The sequence below is a fragment of the Tasmannia lanceolata genome, unplaced genomic scaffold, assembly GCF_043159265.1.
Source record: "Tasmannia lanceolata isolate RefF3 unplaced genomic scaffold, GAP_Taslan_0.1 ptg000037l, whole genome shotgun sequence".
NCBI lineage: Eukaryota > Viridiplantae > Streptophyta > Magnoliopsida > Canellales > Winteraceae > Tasmannia > Tasmannia lanceolata.
The window spans coordinates 56,506,134-56,532,891 of record NW_027518714.1 but is presented as its reverse complement, the minus strand read 5'-3'; the positions used below and the strand labels follow the sequence as shown (position 1 = coordinate 56,532,891).

Sequence of the window (26,758 nt, the reverse complement as noted above, 5' to 3'; positions counted from 1 at the left end):
AAGTCAGTTTCTCCCTCATCTCAGATATTAGTCTCACTCTCTTTCCTCTATTCCCCTCTGCTTTTGACCTAACCAGGGAAACAAACATCTTCTCTTTCCCCAACAACAGAGCTTCTAGAAATCTCGTTTCAGAGAATCGATTCCATTCCTATTCTACTTTTCCTTCGATTTCAGAGACTTAAGAGAACGAGAACCAGATTTTCCCTTCTTTCTCAAATAGCCTAGATGAAGTCCTCTTTGAAAATATTACGAGGGTTTGGTGTTCACAAGAACGATCCCAAGGACAAAAGAGACGTTCACCCTTCAGCACAGTTAGATGAACTCGCTCAAGCCTCCCAGGTCCCTTACCCTCTCTCTCTCTCTCTCTCTCTCTCTCTCTCTCTCTCTCTCTCTCTCTTTCTAGGGTTTGTTTTTTGTTTTTGTTGATGATTTTGGTGATTTCAATTTCGGAGTTGCTGAATGTAAACAGATTCCTTTTAATTTACAATCTCTTCTGCTAGACTTGATTACGAAGAAATTCGTGGGTGATTTTCAATTCTAGGGTTTTTGTTTTCGTCTCTATTGTTTCCCTAATACCAAAAGGCTGGGAGAAATGTGGTCTGAGTCTTTGTATGTTGATGATCCCAAATTCGCTTTCTTATTGATTTTTTATTCCTATATGATCTCCCTTTTGATTGAAAGCATTGTAGGGAAGATGATGCTTTAGATTAGATTTCCTGCTAAGTGAAGTGGGGTAGGTGGAATTTTTGGTTTTTCTGCAGTGGGAGTTTACCATGCTTTTCTAGTTTACCCACGAGCTGAAATCCTGCATCATCATTCTTGGCTCAATTTTCACGTTTATTGGATGGGAGAACTACCCTCAAACATTTTTTTACCTTTTCACCAACAATTTGAGCTTTCAAACCTCCAAATTAGATTATGCCCATGATTTTCCATCACAGTAGTGTCCAGTCTTGACTCATCACTATGTACAGTGCCCCCTCAACATTACATCGTTGGATCAGAGTCTATGAGTGAATCCTTGTGGATATAACTGATGATCTATGAGTGAATCCTTGTGGATATAACTAACGTGTCTGGTGCAATCCTCTCTTAGGGACATTTTCTTTCTGATTTCTTTAATTTGAATGGGTTTGTTTCTTGCAGGACTTGGAAGACATGAGAAACTGCTATGATAGCTTACTTTTGGCAGCTGCCGCGACTACAAATAGTGCTTATGGTACATCCATTCCTGTGATGCTGTAGCATACTGTTTAGATTCTAAGTGGTTCCATTTTTTTTTCTATCACCATGTCTCTTTTGCTAATTCTTTTTCTTTTGAACCGTAATTCTTGTGCTTATACGGTTATATTTCATTATTGAACTAGAGGATTCCACCCGACTAATTGACGCTCTGTTTCTCTATTCACGTTTTTAAGTCAAAACTCATAATGTCATGCATTCTTCATACTTAATTTGGAGTATTATTGGTAAGGTGTCATGATAGTGTAATTTTCACTAATATGCCGCACATCTCGGGGTGTCTTGTAACCATGGTTTTAAATTTCGACCGAAACCGAAATCAGCAATACCCGAAACGGTAGTTTATTCCGAAATTTCGTTTACCCCGAAATTTCGTTCGAAATTTAAGGGATTTCACGCAAAAAACTTGATTTTTTATAATTATTTAATATCATCCCAAAATTTCAGTTCTGTACGCTATAAAATAGCCGTTAGTTTGATTTCGGCGGATTTTGGCCGAAATTTCAGTTTCGGTGAGGACCGAAACGCATTCTGAAACCAAAATTTGAAACCATGCTTGTAACATGAGTGTTCTCCGCCTAGTGTTTTGGCCATACAAGTTCTGATCAAAGAACATTAAGTTTCTATGATGGCTACCAAATTCCTGGTTCCAAGTTCGAAATAGACCATATTGAAGTAATATCACTTTAGTTATCTAGTTACAAACCTTGTATGAATTGATTTTAGGCCATCGCACTACATTACACTTATTTCGAGTAATCACCTCATAATGAGTATTTTTGCAGAATTCTCAGAGTCACTACGGGACATGGGTGCTTGTCTTCTTGAGAAAACTGCATTGAATGAGGATGAAGAAAGTGGTCAGTATATTAATGTTCCTCTATTTTCTTTCCTATTGTGGAATTCATTTTTACAATTAAAAGTGTATTATCAAATTTTGGGTTAAAGACTCAGCCAAGATGATATGCCTTGGTTGAGTCAATATTCGAAAAAATGAGTCTGAAAAACCAACCAAGGGACATATGGATCTAAACCAAAATCACAATCGTCCTGTTTGCAATGAGTCACATTCATTCCGATTGGGTTATGCACCTTGCACCAATTACACACAAGACTTGGATTTTGCTTAGAACAGAATGCGGACCTTGTTTTCTGATTTTGGATTTCCTTGTTTGGGACCTTTGGGTTTCTTGAATAAGTGATGGGGACCATCCTTCAGACGAATAAAGAAATAGTTAAAGAGGATGATTGGGCTTAACATTTGTACCAAAGTAAAGTTTTTATTTATTTATTTTAGTTATAGGGTTTTAGTTGAGTCTTTTATAAGGTTTTAAGTCATTGAGAAGAAGCATCTTTTTCTTTAAAATTGCTAAAGTCACTTAAATGATGCTTGAATAAAAACGGTTCACTCCACTATTCACAACACTGTCTATTCACAGCAGTATTCTTGTCACTATTCACAACATGTTTTAGTGAGTTTTGGAGAGGAATTTTTTAGAAATGGGTTATTTATTTATTTGGTTTCTTGGACAAAGGGTTAGGAGTTCTCCTGAACCCCTCCCGCTCTGTAAATGTAGGCCTTTGGCCATCTTTTTGCAGAATTCAATGAAGGAAAAATAGAGCTCCTAGCTTGTGAAGTCTCATTATCAAAACATGGTAGTGCAAATATCACTAGCCTATATGTACATGTCTAGTTGAATTTGTCTCACTATCAAAACATGGTAGTGCAAATCACTATGTATCACTTGTTTATGGAGTTTAACAATTTCTTGATTTTTCATATTTTTCTTTTCTTTTTCTTAATTTTCTTCTCTTATTTTCAAAACGTCCTCCCTAGACTCACCTGTGTTGTACTGAACTTAGCATATCAAGTCGTTTTTTCATTTACTGAGTTAGTACATGATACCTTGTCCCCTAGTCCTTGCAATCAAGTACCAACATGCCGTTTGTTCATTATTCAAACATTTCTAGATCAGCCATTCTAAAATTGGAGGTAACCACTCCGCTGCAGGTAATGTTATCTGTTCTGATTGCTAAAATGTTTAATTTACAGCGTTATTAGTTATAATTTAATTTTATTTCCTGTAATGCAGGTAGAGTCTTGTTAATGATAGGGAAGGTACAATTTTTACTTCAGAAACTCGTTGATGGCTATGTAAGTCCTGATTGCTATGCAGTACACTTGCACTCTCATAATTTTTGATGGTCCAAGTAATAACTTATTACTTTGCACATTTCAGCGTTTACATATTGGGCAAACAATTACCATCCCATCAGAGTCTCTTCTCAATGAACTTCAGACTGTAGAGGTTTGCTCATTTTCATTTGGCTCTCTCTATTATTGGAAAAATAAAAAATGGTGACACAAAAGTGCACACTGTAGTTGATCAACTACTAAACTGTCATTTTGCTAGTTGTGGGAGCCTGCGCGGCTTGACAAAATGGGGTGTCTACACTAGTGTACTTGATTTTTTTCCCCTTTTCTTTTGATGTCTTCTCAGCCCTTTGCTTTTGTATTTCCTTTTTTTTTTACTTTGATATATTATCGTCTTTCAAAAATACTATTGAAAATGGTATCAGATACTGATTATGTGTGCGCATATAGTTACTTAGTTTTACATTTCATTTTCTGCGAAATTTGTCACTTTTCATTTGTTTCTGTGATACAAAAGTGCCCTTGGAATTTACTTTGTGAAACTATCCACATGTTATATGCCTGAAACCTTTCTATCTTAGTTTATCTTTGTTCACTCCTGGTTCGTGAGGCATTGGTTTAGTATCAGCCTGCGGGTAATATCCATCTTACCACGATTTGAAATAGGGGTTATGTTTACTAGGGAATATGCTAATAACAAATAATTACAAATGAAAAACTTTAGGGCAATGATAAATTCGCATCCCCTGTAGGATAATTCGCACCCCTCTATTGTGAATTGGCGTTAAAAAGCGTTAAAGACTGCCACATACCCTCCTTTAAAGGGGCGCGGATTATCCTACTAGGGGTGTGAATTTATTATTGCCCACACTTTATAGTGAACTGTCTTAAATGGACATTTTTATTTCCACAAAATGGAAGCACCTTTACATAGTATAGTACAAATTTACTCGGGGAAAACTAATACTCTGTTTGAGAAAGGCATGATGTTCAAACAGGGAACACGGCATTAAATGCTGGAGTTCAGTTTGAGCCCTCTGTGCCCTCCAGTGACTGTTCAAATAAGATAGGAATCAGTGTTGTACAGGTAGGAGGAAGTTAGATTTTATGATTGGTCTTACTCCAAACAATTAGTGTCATCTCCCCAGTTAGGTCTGTGCCATGGGATGTCATGATCGGTGGGGGGATCTCTAAAAAAGGAGATTGGCTAAAGTGGGATGACATAGTCGAATTGGAGCAATTGCAGCTTTCTTCCTTGGTTGCTTCGTGGTCAATAAAAAACTACTCTGTGTGGAAGCTAACATGGGAAAAATGAGGTGGGCTCTAGGGCTATCTTTGAAGGAAATGAACATGTTGGGGATTTGGTACTTATTGTTGGAGCAAAGGCATTAGGTGTGGATCATTTACTGTAATTAAAAAGCTTTGAGAGGTCTGCAAAATCTTGCGTTCTCTATCCATTATGATGGTAGGGGCAGGAAGGGCTGAGACTAAGAGGATGGCCAAGTTGGGGTTGTTTCTTTGGATAATGGCGAATGCTCTATTGTGGAGTGTTTGGAGTTTAAGTGGCAAATTGGCAATTGAAGGTCGTTACTGTAAGATGTCGTGATTAGAAGTTCGATATTGTGTTTGATTTCTATTTGAATGATGTATATTTGATCATGTTTGATTTCTATGATTAGATATGTATTGTCAGGGACCTTCTCAGTCTCTGTCCTTCATTAATGAAATCTTTTAATGACTCATCCATTTTCTGATTCAGGACATGAAACGTCAGTGCGATGAAAAAAGGTCTGAACCATTACACTTTCCGTGTTTAGTTTTTGTGTCTAGTTGAAGTGATTTTTTCCTGAAGGTCGGGCATGTCCTCTTCAGAAACATATATGAAGAAATGATGGCTGCTCAGAGAGAAAAAGGAAAGTCAAGAAGTTCCAGAGGAGCAAGTATTTCATCTCAGCAGTTGCAAACAGCTCAAGAGGAGTATGATGAGGAGGCGACTTTATTTGTCTTTCGTTTGAAATCTTTGAAGCAAGGGCAGTCTCGAAGTCTTCTGACACAGGCAGCTCGGCACTATGCTGCACAGGTTTATTTTTATGCTTTTCAGATGTTAAGACCATGGTTTTAAATTTTGGCTGAAATCTGAAATTTCGGTTGACAGAAACCGAAATTTCTCGAAATCCAAAATTTCGTCCAAAATTTCAACATGCTGATTTTTTTTCAAAAATATATTATTAATTCCAAAATTTCGGTAATTTCGGAGGAAATTTTGAAATTAATAAATTTATACTTTTTTTTCTTTACCGGATTTCGGCCAAAATTTCGGTTTCGGCCTTGGCTGAAACTGAAACCAAAACTGAAATTTAAATCCATGGTTAAGACTCCTGACTGTCTTTATTGAAGTGAGAGTTAATCAGCTTTCTTTCATTTGTTTCTTGGTTGAGAGCAGTTGAATTTCTTCAGAAAAGGACTCCAATCACTTGAGGCAATTGAGCCGCACGTAAAACTGGTTACTGAGCAACAACATATTGATTATCAATTCAGTGGACTTGATGATGATGTGGAGGATGGTGATTATGATGATGTTTATGATGCCAATGATGATGGGGAATTGAGTTTCGACTATGGGCAAAATGACCATATACAACAAGATGTTGTTTCAACATCTAGGAATTCTATGGAGGTGAGAAATTTATGCAGTTGGAGTTTTAGTCGGAGAATAGGGAACTGGTGATGGCTTACCAAATCTCATGCCAAGGCGCTTAGAGATATTATTTGAACTCATTTTATTTACTGCTTGTTAGAATTTGAGGCACACATTCTATTCATATAGAAAATATATCTACCTTCTCATAATAGTATTTCTCAACAACAACACTGATAACACTGACAGATTAACAAAATTTGTTAGTAGTTATTATGTGTGAATCTGTTTTGATCATCTTAAACTCAAACACTCAAAGAATCTCTTGGCCGAGCTCTTAAAACATCCATCAGAATATCATAAAATAGAGAAGGTCATGTCCATGTCAACTCAAACTTTATGTGAATTTTAGCTGTCATTTTTGTAAGCTGACCTTTTTCTGTACAATTAGACATTAATGCTTTTCTTTTATATATAAAAAAAATCTAGAGCATGCCATTGTTGAATATCTTGATATCTTCTAAGCTCACTTATATGTTGGAATTTTTTGGTCCATTTAACTTTTATTCGGTCGTGAGCAAATTAGCAATGACTGAAGGCCCGGTATTGCGTTTTCCCCCAGACTTTGGTCAGTTTTGACCCATTTTAGTGATTCTTTACTGTTTTTATTTTTCTTTTTTTAATGTACTGTTTTATGTTCATAATATGTGATTGTGCAATATTATGCAAATTCTTAATTTGTTAGTTTCATGGTGCGCAACATCAGAGAGTATACCATGATTTCTTAAAATTTCTGATATTCCTCCTCAGTACTTGTAATGGTCCTCAAGATTATAAAAGCATTCCGAGTTTCATAATGCATATATTTTATTTCATCTGTTGCTCGGTTTCAATGTGTTCAAATTCTTCCATATATGGAAAGTGTTCACTGTGGTGGTGGATAGGTTGGTTATCCATGTGGGGAAAGAGATGATGCATTGATGCTTGTTTGTATTTTGCGCATAGATATCTTGTGATTCTTGTAGTATGGCACTATATATGTGGAATTTTGATGTTTTATGGATTTTCCTTTTGCCAATCAAACTAGTTAAAATAATGACTTGAAGCATTCTTCATGCGGACATTTTGATTGTAGATTGTTTAGCCACTTTTCCGTTTTTTGAGCAGATGAAATTTCATTAAAATGAAAAATAATACAAGTCAATACAACGAGAAACAAGGTCACAAAACAAAGGGCCTATCCAAGAAACCCACCCCCCCCCCCCCCCCCCCCCCCCCTCCCCCCCCCCACAAAAAAAAAGAAAGAAGAAGCCTTGTTTGTCAGATATTGAATGCTAGGAATATACGTTAATGCAAATATCACTACGGTTGGTGAGACGATATGTCAAGGAATTTCCTTCTCTGTGGTGATGAGGTAATTAACACTACATAATATTTCTATATAATATTAGCACACTATATCTCTCTCCCTCTCTTAGGTCGACGTTGGAAACGATTTCACTCCCTCCTAGGTCGACGGAGGCGGGTTCTCTCTCTCTCTCTCTCTCTCTCTCTCCTCTTTGCTGGAAAAAGTTGAGCTGTGGAGGCCGGATCTGGAACCGTGGAGGCCAGATCTGGAGTGTGGCTCTTTCGTGGAGACCAGATTTGGGGCTATGGTGGCTGGATCTAGAGCCGTGGAGGCCGTGGGTTGCAGGATCTAGAGCTGTGGAGGGCCGGCTATAGGCGGGCAAGGCCGTGGAGGATGTTGGAGGCTGTTGGTTGCCGGGTCTGTTCGTAGGAGGCCGTGGTCTTCGGAATCAAGATCGTGGGTGGTGGCAATGGAGGTTTGCCGGATTCTTGAAGACCGTGGTGGTGGCTGAGATTCTTCCAGCGGAGATGGTTTTTTTGGAGAAAATGTAGGAGGGAATGGAGGTGGTGACCGTGGAGAAGGAGGTGGTTGTCAACGGGGAGGCTCGCCGGAGAAGACCACCGGCCCGATCTTTCTCTGTGATACTGCACCCGAAAATGATGGCCTGGCGTACGATATGGCTATCGTGTACGGTTAGGGGCGCACAATAACTCTAGGCCCTCGAGTTGGATTTTTGAAAATCAAATTCGCTAGTTGGAATGTGGTGGACAAGTCTGTGTGGCATGGCCGACACGCATAGTGACTTGGTGGGGCCCCACAAATATGACACTTTTGTTGGATTCGATGCAAGTTAGACTATTGGGTAATGTAATGGGGAGTGGAATGGGTAGCATACACCAGATATTTCTACTATATGTAGAAGGTGGTATTGTTGTAGGTCCCTTATTTGGCACTCTTTGGAATAATAAATGTCAATTGTCAAAAAAATAAAATAAAATATTTCTATATGTCGCCCATCTCTCTAAAGTAATCGTGTTTATGTTGCAAAACTTTTGGTTACTCATATCTTACAAATTCACAGGCGCCAAGAGTTCTTTTTTGTGGTTAGCGTAGTCAGTCACTTGATACTGTTTTCAGATTTTATTGTGTGCCTTTCTTAATGCCTAAACTATGATATTGGATTTTTTTTGTCATGCAGCTAGATCAAGTGGACCTTACATTTGCCCCCATGTCAACTATGGAAACATCAAAGGTGAATATCTTGCTCATCCGTTGGATAATAAACCTGGAAGTGATCATTTCTGAAAGTGAGCAAATTTGATCAATTTTTTATTGAATGACATGCGGTTCCGCATAGACAAGTAACAAGAAAGGAAAAAAGGAATTACGTATCAGTTTTTTTTATACTGATTGAAACTGTTTTCATCGGTCATTTCTGAATGTGAGCAGGTATCTATTATCCATGCTTATACTTGATGTCCTTGTTTTATCAAGAACTTAGTTGTGTGCTAACAGTTTACTGAGTTGGTGGCTTGGTGAGTTAGGCAAATGTCATGCCTATTTGTAGGAGTCATTTCTCATGCCGAAATCCGGTTTACCTAGCTTGAAATGAATGCCACAGGCGTCAATATTATTATGCATCACCTAACTCTGAGAAGCCATGATGGGGATTTACCCAGTATACATGACTCTAATCCCTACTTGGAGTAACATTGGTCTGGAAACCTGGTTTTAAATTTCCACCAAAACCGCACGAAACAACCAAAATGTTTCCGTTTCCATCCTCACCGAAACCAAAACCGAAACCAAAACCAAAACGACCGAAATGCATAGACTCTAATTGTAAGTATAATAGTGGTATTCTATATCAGTATGTGTTACATAATTATATTTATACAAATTGCCTGTGAATGTGGTGCATTTATTATGGATAAATATTTATATCAATTACATGTGAAATTTGGTATGTGCTAAATTATCTGACATGTGTGATAGTGCATGTCACTAGGTGTTCGGTGTTTTAAAACCATTATGGACTGTCTTGCTTACGTGATGGTTTCTAAGTGTATATTTGTGCTTATTCCAGCATTTCCCGAAGTTTCATCTTTAAATTCTATCAGTTGCATATGCTTTCTTATGTTTTTTGTGATTTTACAGGATTTCCACCGAAATTTCAAACTGAAACAGAAACGTTTCTGTTTCTGTGGCAACCAGAACCAAAATTTAAAACCTTCCCTTCAAATCATCCATGCTTTGGAATGACTTTGCTGGCTCAACAAGCGTATCAAATCAATGTTGACACACTGGACTTCCCCAAGACTGGCAAATTCAGAACCAGAGAGGCAAATTCACTTTCTTGACTCTGCTCAGTTGCTACTTAGTTTGGAATCCACTTAGAAAAGTACTAAAGTCATAGGTTTTTCACATTCCCAAGGATGCAAAAACCCTAATTAGATACACGTCCACTCTATGAAGGCATAATTCTATTAGAACTTATGCAAATGTTGCAACAAGAGCTTGAGTTAAGATTGTTGAAATCACTTGAACAATCGAGCATGCAATTTTAGTGCCATTGTGAATTCGGTGCAAGTACAGTGATTGCTCTCAGTAGTTAATGGCTGATGAGCTAGCTTGGGAGAGTGTTAATAGAGATTTATTTGTGATTGCCGATTTGTACCCTATCCGAAAGGACTGAGGTGTTCTTCATTCAAATGATGAATTCAGAGTAAGTTTTAAATTTCGGTTTCTGTTTTGGTCATCAGCGAAACGAAAATATTTCAATTTTGGTACGAATTTTTGGCCAAAATCTTGTAAATTCATAGAAACACTTTGGTACAAAATCGCGGCCGATAACCAAGTAAGATTCTTCACCACTAGTTTTTCTTTTTATTTAGAAATTACTTAAAAGGAATCTCGTTGATCTTTGGAGTTGATTTTTTTGTCAGGGTTTCTATCGGACGGTCGACATTTCGATAGAAAATTTGCTTTTTTATTTGAAAAGTTACATGCTTCGGACGAAATCTTGTATTTTTCTGAAACCAAGTTGGTTTCGTTTCCGTAGCAAGCCAAAATCAAAATATTTCGGCCGAAATTTAAAACCATGATTCAGCTCAGAGTGAGTTTGGGAAAGGAACTAGAAAGTAGTTGCATATGTTTACACTTAATAAAACCAAGATCTCATGTAGCATCTAGTGGTAGGAAACCACCTTGTAAATTTTCCTCGTTTCAATCTAAAAAATGACTTGAGATGCGAATAATAAAAAAATTCTAGTACTTCAGATGCATCTCCCAGACTTTATCTATACCGGCCGACAAGATTTGAATGCTGATGTTAATTGGACTCGCTAAATCAGTCATTCTACTGACTGATTTTTTTTTGGGTGGGGTTTTTTTTGTGTGTGTGTGTGTGTGGTGGAGGGGGGGGGGAGGGGAGGATGATAGGATCCTGCAGCATAGACCTGTAGTGGAAGAGAAATTCAGCAGATGAATAATTGGTGCTGTTTTGTTCAGGAAGAATAAGAAAAACAAAAAACTATAACCTTGAGACAGCTGGTGAATAACTGGAGTCTGGAAGTGCTTCAACCGTGCATTATTTTATTGTAACAAAAGATTTGAATTCTGATTGTATCTGGACCCCATCAAGCAAGTCAAATTACTGATTTATGTTTGTGTTCTTGTTGCTGGGATCCTGGAAAATACATTTCCAGGGAATGGTGTTGCTTGTGTGAGAGGTGGGGGGTTAGGTGTGGGGGTTGTGCTATTATTATACATGGAATTAATTGTTCTGCTATCAAATTTCCATAAGTTCTCGCTCTGCTATGGCAAGTCGGCTTGCAGAAAAGTTAAATAAATAAATTTGACTTGCAATTTGAAAATTATTAAGCAATTGGTAATAGAAGGAAATTGAAGGGGGATATTTGGCAAAATGGTATTCATACTGATACTTTGATGTGTAAGCATAGACCTGAAGTTGTTTTTGGTTCGATTGCAGTTGCGGAAACATCAACACTTATCGCATGTCAAATTTGCTTGTTTCATTATAACAATTATTCCAGATTTGGCTGTAAATCTCTACTGCTACCATGTCTTTGCTTAGAAGATTTATGTCTTCTTTATCTATTTGTATTTTTCAGGAAAATTTGGATAAAAGACAAGGGGATCTGCACCCGTTAGGTAGGGCACCTTGGTTTGGCAGCCAATCTGCTCCAATTTTCCCTGATAAAAAGTTCGATCCAGCTGAAATAAAAGACATGGGACCATCTTCTGCAAGGAAGTTCTACACGTATGTGCTACCTACACCCGTTGACCATAAGAACTCAACTCCAACAGGATCAAGTAATCCAGTTATTGGCGCAGCACATGCAAGCATGAGTGGTCGGTCACGCAATTTGTGGCATTCATCCCCCTTGGAACCAAGGAAGCATGCGAAAGATTCCAAATATAATCAATTGTCAGATCCTACCAACAACTTAAAAGCACAGTCTGTACTTAAAGAGAGTAACATTATTAGTACCTCCATCAAGTTTCCCCCTGCTTTGGCCGAGGGTTTTTCATTAGCACAATTTGACCCACGTACTACTTCCGATAATAAAAAGATCAAAAGACATGCTTTCTCTGGTCCATTAACAAGTAAAACATGGTCAGGCAAGCCGATCATATCTTCTAGTGGTCCCATTAGCTCAGTAGAACACCCTCAACTAGTTTCTTCGATGCCTGGAGGTGTTCCAATTCCTCAGCCGTCCACATCTCCAAAAGTATCCCCTAATGCCTCACCTCCTCTTATGTCTTCACCAAAAATAAGTGAACTTCATGAGCTTCCTAGGCCACCAGCCAGTCAAGTGAGACCCACAAGACCGTCCAGTTTAATTGGTCACTCAGCGCCTTTGGTGTCTAGAAGTCAAGAGCTTTCTGCGACCATCAAGAGGCCTTCAATGGCTTCACATGCAGCATCTCCACTACCAACACCTCCTGGGACTGTTCCTCGCAGTTTTTCTATACCCTCAAGCAGTCAGAGGGCAATAACATTGAATGTGCCAAAGTTGTTAGAGGCTCCTCAAAATCCAAACATCACTGAAGAAGTTGCTTCTCCTCCTTTGACACCCATTTCTTTTACAAATATTCAAACAGCACCACCTGCTTCTGAATTGACCATTCAGCCTGGAAAAACCAGAGGTAAATGACAGCCCCTACAATATTTTCCTTTTTTTTTCATAGCTATTTTATGGCTTTTGCCTACTGATATATTTAGAGGCTAACATGATAAACTCCTTTTTGCTCTATAAGCCTTGAAAATTCATTTAGATATTTTGCATCCCTAATGCTACTTCATTTGTTGGTTGTATTTATTGGAAAATAAGCATTGATTCTGTAAAATTATATCATGCCTGTTTCAACTTGTTGGTTACATTTGGGAAAGAAAATGCCTGATACCACAGTTCTGGCTTTCCAGATAACAGTCCTTATAGTTGGAAGGTAGGGTGTTCTAGTTCTAAACATAGATTTGGGTTTTAGATGCTTATCCCAAGATCCAAGTAATACTAATGAGTGGTTATCATAGGCCAGAATTGTAGTGTTTCTCTTGCTTAAGCTGTTGGTTTTAGAGGAACAACATTTATATTTATGGGAAAATCTTTTGTATATTATTATTGTTATACTATTTTATGCAAATACTATAATAATTAGTGTTGAAGCATGGTAATGGAGACAAGGAGAAAGAGAATGGGGGAAATGGAGAATCCATGAGGTTCGCAATACTCCATGAAAATCCAAAAATATATTTTATGTTCTTATTCACTAATATTACAACATAGAGATACGACCCATCAGTACATAATAAATCTAAGAGAGAAGTGTGAGCCATATGATGGGACCTGCTACATACATCCTCTTCAACACCCCCTCCAGCTGTAGCATGTATTGATATATACCCGAAACCGAAATTTGCCGAAATTCCGGATTTCGCGAAATACAAAATTTCGGCCAAAATTTCGGAATTTTGGTCCAAAATTTCGAATCGAAATACCAAATTTCGGCCTGAAATTTCGGATTTCGATGGGGTCCAAAATGAGTACTGAAACCGAAATTTAAAACCTTGTATATATCACCCATGCCCAGCTTAGAGCCAATGTTTTAAGTTTTGGTTTCGGTCGGTACAAAAATGGAAACATTTCAGTTTTGGTTGGAAATTTCAGTGGAAATCTTGTAAATCACGGAAACATATGGAAACATGCAAATGATGAAAATTTAAGATGAAACTTTGGGAAATGCTAGAATAAATACATACGTAGAAACTATCACATAAGCAAGAAATTCATCCATAATGGCTTAATCACATCGAACATGTAGTGACATTTGTTATCACACATGTTTGGAACATTAAAGTCAATAAAGAAGTACAATATAATGAAATATAAGAATGTACAATGATCGATCTTCCCTTCAAGGACCCAACTCTATGTCAATACCACATAATTACGAGGTATTACTGGTCCCGTGCCGATCTGGCATTCCATACATGAGATACGGTTACTTTCTATGCACATCAATGATGCTTCCTAACAAATATCATTTTCTACATTAATGAAATAAAATGCAATGCAAAGTAAAATGGCTTACCAAAAAAAAATACATGCCCCTTTCTATGCTGCCGCAGAGATTCATCATTTATGTGATGCTTAGGTTTTGAAATTCCCGTGACTCTTCACATTGAAACGAAAAGTGGGCCCACATTTGATTCAACTAGTTTGGGCCCACAGAACAAGTTGACAAAGATTAAAAAACTTAAATGTTTTTCTACCTTTGTGATTGGTTTTGGCACCAATATTTGCACCATTTACATCCGAATAAAAATTTATCTATAAATGCATCAAATCAAATGTTGGAAACAAGGCTTGGTACTCAACTCAACTCAACTAAGCCTTTGTCCCAAACTAGTTGGGGTTAGCTAATGAATCCTTTAGAAAATTTTCATGAAGAAGGTGAAAGGATCTACCGCTCAAATTGACTAAGTCTAATCCTGACACTAGTTGGGTTCATCTACATGGATCATTTTCTTCCATTCTCTCCTATCTAAGGTCATGTCCTCTGTTATGTTCCTAACCCTCAAGTCTTTCCCTACTGTTTCTACCCAAGTTGTTTTCGGTCTGCCCCTACCTCATTTTACTCCAACTTGGCACAAGTCACTTGTTCTCACTGGAGCATCCAAAGTAGGGGTGGCAATGGTTCGGTTTCGGCTCCGTTTGACCCCCAAACCGAACCGAACCGAACCATCCTACACTCCAAATCGAAACCGAACCGAACCGAACCATCCTACACTCCAAATCGAAACCGAACCGAACCGAAATTTTGAATGACCAAACCGAACCAAACCGAACTGATTTGAGAATTTCGGTTTCAGTTCGGTTTTTCGGTTTCTTTCGGTTTCTCTCGAGGTGTAAAATAATTGGCCCCTTTCCATTAAAAACATGAGGTGAAAATGGAGGGCCCACCCTATTAATGGATTTGGTTGGCATGGATGGTAATCACCTTATGAAAACATGGGTTTTGGTGGAAATGGTGAGCCCACTGATGGTATAAAATGATGGGCCCCATCATACGCATGGGTTTATATTGGGCCCTACCATATAGAAAACATGAGGTGTAAAATGTGAGGCCTCCCATGCTATGGTTGTAAAATGATGTGCTCACCTTAACATCTGATGTAAAATGATAATTGATAAGCCCCACTCATGTTATGAATCAAGCATAAAAAAATATTGCCATTTGTTGAGCTGCCTCCAACAAAACACAACGATAGAATATACTGCCTGAAAAATATTGCCATGATATCAAGGAAAGATTCCACCAATCTTCACAAGGTTACAGACATCCCCACAACTAAAAGAACCATTGTACACATCCAGAAATCCGAAAAGATGCAACCCACCCACATTTATGTAGCATGGCACACACACTCTATTATCACAACACTACTATATGATGACTAGTCATTACATACAAAAGAGAAAAGTCTCAAAAAGAGATGTAGGAATTTCTTTTCCCAAGTCAAGTCATAGACCGCAATTGGCTATGGCACCAAGCAGCATACAAAATGGTGCAACCATCAAATAAATCCTAATTACCCACTATATCAAATTTAGGGTGTAAATGGTGCAGACATCAAATAAGTAACTCCACAGATATTGTTTCCATAAAAAAGACAAAAAAGAGGGGTGGACATTATGGAAAACATAAAATAGATTCCTTTTGTTTTTCGAGAAATTAAAATCTAACATTACATATGACTAAAAACATACGTCTTCTCCAACCATTTCCTCATCGTTCCCCGTGAGAATGGTGGCATGTATTGCATCTAAAACAACACCAATAAGATGACTTAAGAAAAGAAGACGAACAAACATAAGTATGAACATAAACACTAACAAGTAGTTATTACTAATAAACACTCTTCCATCCCACCCATAACACATTCCATGTTGAAAAGATGCAACATTACTAATGCTTAAAATTACCTACCATCATCCAATCGTTGATTCATCATCCAATGATTCAATTAAATGACTATCATATTCACTATCAATTGTAGAAGCCGAGGTAATAATTGAATATGCATCAATCGACTCGAGATGTGCGATCCCTATGAAAAATAAAGCATAAATATATCAAAAGAATTTACATAGTTAAAAAAAGATAAATCATAAAAAAACTTATTAAGTAAAGAAAAAACATTACCATTTCCTTTAGCCTTCAACCAATCTTGAGTACAAATTAAAGCTTCTACAGTACTTGGTTTCAAGCTACTCCTATACTCATCAAGAACTCGACCTCCTGTGCTAAATGCACTTTCAGAAGCAACAATAGAGATTGGAATGGCTAGAACATCACGAGCAATTTGAGCAACCATTGGATACTTTCGACCATTTAATTTCCACCAAGACAATACATCAAAGGTATCATCTTCAATCTCTGCCCCAGGATGCACTTTTTCGTCCAAGTAGAGTTCTAATTTAGATTTTTGTGGTCTCCTCGGTAGTTTCCATAACAAAAACAGCAAGTTTTGCCAAGTTGGAATTTGATGTCGAGGAAGTTGCAATCGATGTGGAAACATGCCCATGTGGAATTATATCATGTCTCATATTTTTCCACGTATGCATCATAAAGACGAAATAATGCATTCTTCACATTCTCAATATTCATCTTTCTTTCCTCTTCATATGAATAAATTTCTCGAAAGAAGTATTGAATCGATTTCATTTTATATCGAGGATCTAAAATGGAAGCAATCCCCAATATAATGCTAGTAATTCCCCAATACTTCTCAAAATTTTCAAGCATTGACGCGGCTATGTTGCTAATGCAATTAACTTCACTAGTATTCCATTTCTTCAAAGCAAGATATATATCACAAATATCATTGAAATAGAGATTTGATGTGAGATATCCACAACCAGAAATCCTTTCGGAACATCATAAAATAATTTCAAACAACCAACAATCATCTCTGCAAGATTCCATTCATATTCTGATGGTGCACAAGTGTACTTCGTATCACATTCAGCCATACGATTAAAAGCTTCATTGAATTTAAGAGTGTTAACACGCATCAAGCATGTGGAATTCCATCTAGTAGGCACATCATAAAAAAGAGAGCTTTTAGGAGACCGAACTTGATTTGCAATTTTTTTTAACGTCTCCAATCTAGCTTGTGAAGATTTAACAAACTTGATACTTTCACGAATATTGTGGATGCTTTCACGAAGATATCCTAAATCATCTTGAACAATGAGGTTTAAGATATGTGCGCAACACCTAACATGAAGAAACTCTCTATTCGAGGTAAGAGATTTCTTTGGGTGGAATACTTTCAACATCTCCCGAATGACAACATCATTAGTAGTACAATTATCCAAGGTGATACTAAAAACTTTATTATCAATGTTCCAATCATAAAGTCTAGCAGTAATTGACTTAGAGATCTCTTCACCCGTGTGAGGAGTTTCAACATTTATGAAGTTTAAAATTTTCTTTTAAAGCTTCCAATCATTATCAATGAAATGACACGTTAAGCATAAGTAACCTTCCATGGTTCTTGAAGTCCACATATCCGATGTTAGACTTACTTTACAAGGAAGGCTCTCAAGTTCCTCATAAATGTTCTTTTTAATTTCATACATTTTCAAACAATCTGCTTTCACAGTATTCCGAGTAATCAACTTAAACATCGGCTGAAGATTTCTGAGAAAAACTCTAAAAAAACATGATCGGCAATAGAAAAGGGATATTCATGATAAATAACCATCCGAGTAAAATCATCACGGCTTATTTGTTGATTGAACTCAAAAAAACTAATATCAACACTCCCATCAATCTTTTTCTCCCCCATTTTAAGAATCTGTTGGCCCACATCAAGCTTTTGTCTCTTGCTCTTTTTATAAGCAAAGCACGTCTTTAAATGGTTACTCAAACTACTAGTTCCAACTCTACTACTTCCTGCGTATTTTTTATTGCAATGTTTGCAATAAGCCCATTCAGACCCATCTTCCTTTTTTTCTTTCCTAAAATCGATCCGCACTTTTGATCTCAAATTCAAGGCATTATCATAGGCACCTTTATCAGATATTGGAATATCATCTTCATCAACATTAATAGGCACATTCATTTCCACAGAATCAGAATGACTGTAACAAAAGAAAATAAGTAGATTCTTCAAATGTATCTAAAAACTCTTATGTCATTCTACTTCTAAAACAACATAATAAGGTTCTAAAAAGTGAGATTATATACGTAGCCACTGGTTGGCTTGAAGATCCTTGATAAGATAGATTCCTTTTTTCCGGGCGGGGGATGCGAGCACGACGTGGGCTACGAACAACTTCCTGAGTAGTCTCAATTGGAGGACTTTGCGAACTCATCTTCCTGCAAAGTTAGGAAAGGTTGAGCAAAAATTATTAGACTTACAATACTCTAACAGGCTTCATTTACAGTTCTATTCTTGTGAATTAGAGACAAGAGAAGAATATTACCTTAGGCACGGATTGAAGATCGAGTAGGATTCAACTATGTCTTAGACACAAGTCTAGTTGTTAGATATGCAGCCCTGGCAAAGCCAATATGAACACATAGAGTTAAAACGAGAATGCACCAGATTTTGCAATCCATAAAAAAGTTTGCACATGTATCAGAATTACAAAAGAAAAGAGAAGTGACTAAAAGAATCGGAAATTTACTCAAACTTTCCTTTCTTTTTCTTTTATCTCTTATCTCTTTCGCCATGAAATTCACAGAATAGGAGAAGAAAACAAAACAGAAAATTTGAACTTTGAACAACACTAATGTTCAATAATATGTACTATAAACAAGAAAAAAAGAAAAAAATTACTTTAAAGATTCATAACATGACGAAGATAGCAATTGCAGGTCATGCAGCGATCAAATGATTCTAGATTCATAACAGAATCAACGATATTGAGGCACATTGAAATTCAAATTAATTCTTAGGCAATCACGAGAGAGTCGTAATGAAAAATCGACATCTAAATTGGTAAAATACGAATATAAATCTGAATATTGTGTGAATAAATCAATTACCACTATGTTTAGATTGCGGATCAGCATTCACAGATGAAAAACAACAGAGAACCCGTACATTGAACACCCAAACATCAAATCTATCCCAATTGAGAAAACCACAAATCCATCCATTGTATTCTAAAACAGAAAAATAGAAATTGAGAAAAAAAAACAGAAATAAAGTTCAGACAAAATGACCATTAAAATCCCCCATCCACACCGACACAATAAAAGCTACTAAATTTACAATTAAAAGCAAAAATAAAAATATGTTTTTCCCCAATGGCTCATTTTGCCACCAAATTCATCCTTAAACATCTCCAAAACAAATCAATATTGCATTACTAAAATAGCCCTATTGTTCATCATAATTCCACAGTCCTGCACTAAATACAATATGAAAGCCTCCAAGTTTTTTACTAAACACTTTCAGATTCCCAAAAAAGAAAAAAAATAATAACAATAATTTAAAAAACAACAGGTTTCACCCACAGCACATTCTGCCCTAAATAGCATAAACAATCCAAATTCGGCAACTAGCAAAAAGTCCTCAAATTTTGCCTCAAATTCAATTTCGCACATCACTTAAAATATAAGGATGGACAGGTGAAACCCTCTGAAAACCAAAATAAATCCCTAATTTTCACATAATTACACATTACTGCCCCAAATTCACACTAAAACTGAAAAAAAAAAGAACCCAGCAGCCAGAAAGATAATACCGACTTTTAATACTAATCCTTCTCAAAATACACAATGACAGTCATAAAAAAAATCAATCAAAATCCAGAAATCACCAACATAATCCCTTATTTCCACGACGAATCCCTCAATCCTTCACTATATTCGATACTAAAAATCTCTAAAGGCCCTGTTTGGATTGCAAGAATATTTTGGAAAAGTTAGGAAAGGAAAAATATTTCTAAAGTTCCTACATTTTTACACAAGAAAAAAGATGACCTGTACAAATCCTACACAATTTTTACTTAAAAGGGACCTTCAATTTATAATTATATCCCTGTAAATTAATCATAATCATATCATATCCCTCAAAATAGTGGACGGAGAAAAAAAAATCCAAGATAAGATTTTCCAACATAAATGTTTTTCTTGCAATCCAAACATGGCCCTTCTTCTTATGTCCTCAAGGCCCTGTTTGATATGTAGGAATTGTTTGAAGAAGTTAAGAAAAGATTTCTTTTATCTAAAATTTCTTTTTTTTCCATTGCAAATAAAAAATACTAACTTGAACACCCGAGGAAGGAGGGAAAAGCTTCAACGAGGTGATGAGGGCAAGGGCAAAAGCTTGAGCGAGGAGAACACCCGAGATTTCGAGAAGGAAATGCGGATGAGGGTTTCAGACTTTCACAGAGAGGCAACAAGAGGAAGAATGACCTTTTTTTCCCCTATGTCGTTGGGGTTTTCTCCACGACCTAATTTCTACGGTTTAGATGATCCTAATCCTAAGGGCTGAGGTGAAATAAGCGGTAATTAATCACACGTGTGTAATCTGTGTAGAGAAGTAACCGAATGAAATAGGCACCCCTTGAATTTTAAAATGCCACCCCCATCAATATGTTTTGATACTTTTAGTGTTTCGGTTCGGTTTCGGTTCGGCAAGGGTTCAAACCGAAACCGAACCGAAACCGAATTATCGGTTCGGTTTCGGCCCGGTTCGGCCAATTTTGCCAGGCCTAATCCAAAGGCCTACGTTGGATATGCCCAAACCATCTTAAGCAGTGCTCTCTCATCTTCTCCTCAATTGGTGCCACCCCCATCTTTGAAACACGACTTGGTAACAATTGAAAATGTTCCAAATAGAAAAATAGGGTCTTAGTGAAAGCAAATCAAAGAAACACGTTTTAAGGAAAAAATTCCAAACTTTTTAGGGTTTTCCCAAACAGGGGGTTTTAGAAAAAGTTCCAAACTTTTTAGGGTTTTCCAAAACAGAGTTTTCCGAAAAAAAATTCATGCAAAAGCAGGAAAAAACTTGTTTCTTTGATTTGTAGTTTTTGTTATTTACAACAGATTAGGGCAGCTTCTTTTTTTTCTTTTTTTTAAAGAAAAATTAGCTTTATGCACTATAAATCATAACATCTTTTTATTTTTTGTTGTTTCGACCATTTTCGTCGAATTTCCATCTAGTTTTGGAAATTTCGGTTGAAATTTTGATGGAAATAATGAAGCAAAACGAAACTATTGAGATTTCGTTTCAGTGGTCATGGGAACAAAAACATTTCGGTCGTTTCGTGTCACTTTCGGTAGAAATTTAAAACCATGCTTAGAACACAGAGATGAAAAATACTACGGGCAAGAACTTTGGTGAAAATATCACCTAATTGATTTTCAAACTTCACATATAGAGTGCATATCTATTTGCTTATAACTGCATCTCTTACAAAGTGACAAACCACTTAAATATGTTTGGTCCTTTCATGGAAAACTGGATTACTAGAGATTTAGATAGTTGCTTGCTTATCACATAACATAGCCATGGGTTTCTTCATTGTAAACCCAAACTCTACATCTCTTACAAAGTGACAAACCACTTCAATATGGTTGGTTCATTCATGAAAAACTGGATTACTAGAGATTTAGATAGTTCCTTGGTTATCACATAACAATATAACATAGCCATGGGTTTCTTCATTGTAAACCCAAATCTTTCATAAGTCCTCAACCACATCATCTCACCCCAACATATGTCGTAGCTCTATACTGTTCTGCATTAGATTTATCCAGCACAATCTGTTTCTTACTCTTCCAAATAACCCGAGTACCACAAATAAAAGTGCAATAACCTGTAGCGGACCATCTTTTAGATTTAGATCCTCCTCAATCCTCAATTGAATAGCCAAACATGTCATGATTTCTTCGTGGATGATATACATGTCCTTTGCCAAGAGCACTCTTTAGATACCTTAAAATTTTGCACATTGCGTCCCAATGACTGAGATTCTCCACAAACTAACTCACAACACCCATCAATTTTGCTTCCCAATGGCTCTGGGATATCTGGTCAAGCATATGAGTTTCCCAACCACCCATCTATAATTCTTCCTGTCTTCAAAATCTCCGTTGTCTTTAACATCCAAACTCACCAGAGTGCTTAGATTTAAGGTTGACAGATTCTGGACGGAGCCTTGCTCGCAAATGAATGTATTGAATTCTACCATACTTCTGGTAAATTGAGAGTCCTGTGTATGATAGACATGGGAAAAGTATAAAGTGGGACAACAATGTCTTGACTATCTTTTGTGGAGAATGGATTTTGGTTCCAAGTGGAGAGGTTGGATGGCAAATTGTCTATTGTCGACATGGTGCGCGATACTACTAAACTGAGAGCCTAAATGTTCTTTTGAAACCTCCTCCAAGGAGCCCCTTTCTATCCCCTTTTGCTATTCACTATCATGTGCGAAGCATTAGTAAGATGGTGGATAGGGATAGATCTAAAGGATTGATTGTAGGTTTCCTAGTTGAGAATCCGGCGATAGAAATAGCTCATCTTCAGTACACTGATAACACACTCTTATTCAGTGGTCCAGACATTACCAAGATTAAAACTCTTAGAGCTGTGATTAAATGTTTTGAAAACTTTGCCAAATCTGTGGTTATGGGAATTGGTTTTGGAGCCTTAGAGACGGAGGTTTGCACCAATATTCTAGGTTGCAAAATGGAACCCATCCCAAACACTTACTTAGGCCTCCCCCCTGAGTGGGCAGCCCCCTAAGTGCCTTTGGGATCTGATTATCGAGCCAGTGCAAAGAAAACTCTACCCTGGGAAAAAAAAGTTTGTTCTCCCAGGGTGGTAGAATTACGTTTATTAAAGCATTGTTTGCAATGCTACTGCTAATTCATGTCACCATTCCATCTTCCGATATCACTCATTCATAGAATTGATCAACTTCAATGAAATGTTATATGAAATGACAGAGAAAACTTTAGGAAGTATCAACTGGTAATATGGGCTGAAGTTTGCAAGCCTTATACAGAGGGAGGCATGGGCATCAAAAGGGTAAAAATGATGAATAGAACATTGCTTGAGAAATGGCTTTGGAAATTCAGTGAAGACAGAAGTCTTCTATGGCGATCTGTAATAAATTCCAAGTATGGATCACGCTTTGGAGGATGGACTCCAGCAGATGATTACAGGCTTCATGGAACTACTGTTGGGCGAAACAGTATAAAGTTTCTCTCTTTCAGAAAGGAATCTGATTCGGGGTGGGAGACAGGGGCAAGATTAAATTCTAGACGAATAAATGGTATGGGGCGGGTGGGAGACAGGGGCAAGATTAAATTCTAGACGAATAAATGGTATGGGAACAAACCCTTAAACGAGGATTTCCCATTACTTTTCATTTTTCAATGTGGCATCAAACAAAGAATTCAGTGTGGCCGAGTCTTCTGAGATTGGACGGATCAATGGGATGTAATTTCAACTTCAGGTGGAATTTCTTTTTTATTAGGAAGTGGACACCGTAGCGTCTTTCCTCTCAAGAACTAATTTGACTTGCATAAATGGATGGTGAAACGATAAAGAGTGTGGAGTTCGACATCGATGAGCATGCTTACAGTTAAATCCTTTTGCAAGAATATAGTCCAAAAATCATGTCCCTTGCTAGCTAGAAGTGCATGGAAAGTCAAAGCTCCTTTGAGAGTTAATGCTTTTTGCTAGTATGCGTGTCTTCACAAGATTCTCACTGTGGGTCATCTTTGCCATCGTAGACAGATAATTGTCACTGCTTGCTTTGTCTTGCTCCCGTAAGCTCTGTAGACCATCTCTTTCTTCAGTGTAGCTATACACCTAAGCTCTTGTACTTCATCTTTGGTCTTTTCAAAGTTTGTTACGTTCACCGTGGTCATATTGCTGATCGTTTCGAGTCAAGTACATTTGCCCCATCGTCTTCTAGAGGTAGGATTGTTGGAACGTATTTTTTTATTATCACTCTTTGGCTTGTATGGAAGGAAAGAAACAAGCGAGTATCTAGAGGGGTATCTAAAGATGTGCGCAGTATCCATAGACAAATCTTTTCTATGGCGGTTCTTTGGGCATCGACCCTTCTCATATTCAGTGGGATATCTGTGTCATCTTTCTACCTGTCTTGGGAAGAGATTAGGCAGAGCAAGGTATGTGTAGTAGGACCCCATCCTAGACAGTGACCGCAAAAAAAAAGAATGGTGAGCTATTATTTTATTTTATTGAACACTTTGGTGAGGTATCTTGAGGACCTTGTGTAATCTGAACGAGTCTTCAGCTGTGCACACTAATTTGCTCGAAATCCTTTAACCCCTACCACTCTTGAAATTAAAATGATGAAAGTGGCTACTAGCCTACTACCCCCTCGATGTTTGGTCCCTTGTGATCTTTTAATTTTTTAAGGCAAATGATGATATCCACACTCCCCTGTTTTATGAAGAATCCCCTCCCTTGTTTTAACTCTCCTGTGGGATGTTCTTACGCTTTACCTTTCTTGTTGTAGCCCCGGCCTCCTCTGTTTCTGGTGTTTGACGCGCGCCGGGGGTGGGGGGGTTTATTGTTATATATTGTTATCCAGTTGGTAGAATGTTCATCATTCGGGAAAAAAGGCTGTTACAATTCCAAAAAAAAAAACTGTCAACAGCCAATCAAACAAGTGTTCAATAAAGTAGGAGTACCATTATAAAAACAAGGGAGTGCAGATCATTTCCCTTTTTCGACAGTATTTGCTTCTCTTTCTCGTGCTCACCCTGCAATTAAATAAATGTGTTTTCATGTACGTGAAGGCCTCTCCATCCATGTTGTCTCTTGTTCACTGAAATCTATTGACTGTGGATTTGTGCTTTGACTTTGTGTTTTGTACTATTGTATAATCATCACATGATAGGGCATTTATGTTGAGGTGCAAGTCAAGATGCTCCCTATATACTCAAAAGTTGGGATCAATAATGTCCAAGTTTTTCAGTTAGGAGTTACATCTGACCTTGGTTACCCAAACCCGCAGGAAGCAAGGGCATCAAGCAGTGGCATCCCAAGTATAAGATTCTTGCGTTGATGTGTTAGACTAAAAATTTGGATGATGTGCTAATCATTCAGACACATTGAAGATAACCTCAATTGGGGCTGTTCTCCATGGGAATGGCAAGGCCTCAATTCGGGTGGTTCTCCATGGGATGGCAAGGTGGGGTGTAATTTATCCTCAGATAGGCTTGCTATCCTCCGTTCACATCAAGAACAGCCCTATTGCGTAGGGTATGCTAGTCAAGCAAGGAATCGAAACCTAGGTGTTTTATTCAAGATAAAATTATCCAAGCAGGGTTTCCAATCCCTTATCCAAGGATTTCCATGGAAGGTGGAGGCCCCCTAATTATTGAGGGTGACTCGTCAAATGTCTTGGCGTGGGCATTAAATAAAGCAAATGGTCCTTGGAAACTAGCAGGGATTATTTCTGAAATTAGAGATGTAGCGGGGATAATCAATCCCAAATTTCAGCATATGCTGCGATCGTCAAATGATAAGGCAGATCAATTAGCAAAGGATGGAGTGGAAAAGTAGGATGTGGAGATTGTTTAGTCCAGAGAGGGAGAAGGAATGTAGGGTACAGGACTGAGATTTGTGACTGGTGTATTTGTGTTTGGGACACCTTGTATCCATGTTTCTACTGTTCCTTTCGGTTTGAATAAAATGTTCTTTGAAAAAAAGTAATGCACCAATGTGAACGGATCGGCCTACACTTCTCCTTTTCATGTATTCTGTTGTCCAATTATATCATTGCATATAATTGCAAATTTCGTACCTTGTAAAAATAATGATTCTGGTTGAGATAGCTAACTGTTCTTCCTTGGTCGCAGGCGTGGATTGACCTACCCACTTCCTCTGCATGTCTCGTGTAATTTTTTCCAAAAGGCATTCTATGTAGCAACCGATCTCTATCCCATACGCCCTGTGTAAATACTGTGTATCATTAGTTTTCTCATCTTAATCTTTGTTTTTTGTCAGCGATTGATTATGATGAGAACCATATTAATGCATCAAATAATGTTTTTTTTGCATCAACACATTGTGTCATGGAATGAGGTTTTTGTTTTTCACAAATGAATTTCTAAGTGTACTGTATGGAGTTTGCACTGGATCATCTGTTTATAGTGGAATGATTACTGGGAGATGATCTTCAATCTATGTTAGCACCTTTAATTTGGTACTTTTTCCAGCTATTGATTATGATAAGAGCAGGATAGTTCAATCAAACCTGGAATTCTCATTTCATCATCACTTCTTTATTTTTTATTATGGGAGTAATCTGATTGTGTCATTGTGGTCAGGTCATCAGATATGATTTTCTATGTTGCAAAAATAGTTTCAAATCCCCCCATCTGAAATACCATTGAATCACTACTTTCAAACAAGGAATAATCTTCTGCCATGGGAAAATGATTTTGGCTAGTATGAGAAAAAGAGGAAGAAGAGAAGATAATGAAATGGGAGTAGAAGGGAAGAAAGAGGATGACAGATTTTGTGCTGTGCGGACGTCTTGTATTCTGGCATTATACAGGACCTTGACGGACTAATGTGCTCGACACAAAAGGGTATTTCGGCAATTTTGGTGATGTAGTGGCTTTGATATATAAGCCATGTAGATTTGCAAGGTTTTCTTTGTGATTTCTGGGCTGAGGAGAGTTTTGTAGCCCCAAAAACTGAAATAGTTAAACTCTTCTCTCAAAAACTGAAATAGTGTAAGTCATCTCTCGTGGACGTAGGCACATTGCCAAACTATGTAAGTCTTGTCAACTTTTTTGTGTGATTGTTTCTGGCATCTTTTCTTGTTGGTTG

The 26,758-nt window shown here is 37.5% G+C and overlaps 1 protein-coding gene and 1 long non-coding RNA gene across 4 annotated transcripts; one reads left to right on the top strand and one right to left on the bottom strand.

Moving 5' to 3' along the window:
• On the top strand, window positions 1–26,741 carry LOC143861506 (uncharacterized protein At2g33490-like). Of its 3 annotated transcripts, none has more exons than XM_077372426.1 (11): window positions 1–339; window positions 1,147–1,219; window positions 2,028–2,102; window positions 3,336–3,397; window positions 3,483–3,551; window positions 5,157–5,185; window positions 5,270–5,477; window positions 5,841–6,074; window positions 8,582–8,635; window positions 11,517–12,555; window positions 24,933–25,753. In XM_077372426.1, the coding sequence occupies exons 1-11, from the start codon at window positions 226–228 to the stop codon at window positions 24,989–24,991; spliced, it is 2,016 nt and encodes a 671-aa protein (XP_077228541.1). In that variant the 5' UTR covers window positions 1–225; the 3' UTR covers window positions 24,992–25,753. The 3 variants fall into 3 exon arrangements, with proteins under 3 accessions (XP_077228541.1, XP_077228542.1, XP_077228543.1); XM_077372427.1 differs by lacking the exon at window positions 24,933–25,753 and adding an exon at window positions 26,251–26,741 and having other exon boundaries at window positions 2–339; XM_077372428.1 differs by lacking the exon at window positions 24,933–25,753 and adding an exon at window positions 25,780–26,091 and having other exon boundaries at window positions 2–339.
• On the bottom strand, window positions 18,014–18,481 carry LOC143861507 (uncharacterized). The gene is made up of 2 exons (XR_013239966.1): window positions 18,405–18,481; window positions 18,014–18,297 (listed from the first exon to the last, which is right to left on the bottom strand). It is a non-coding gene; the product is annotated as an uncharacterized LOC143861507 (long non-coding RNA).
• Window positions 26,742–26,758: the final 17 nt, after the last annotated feature.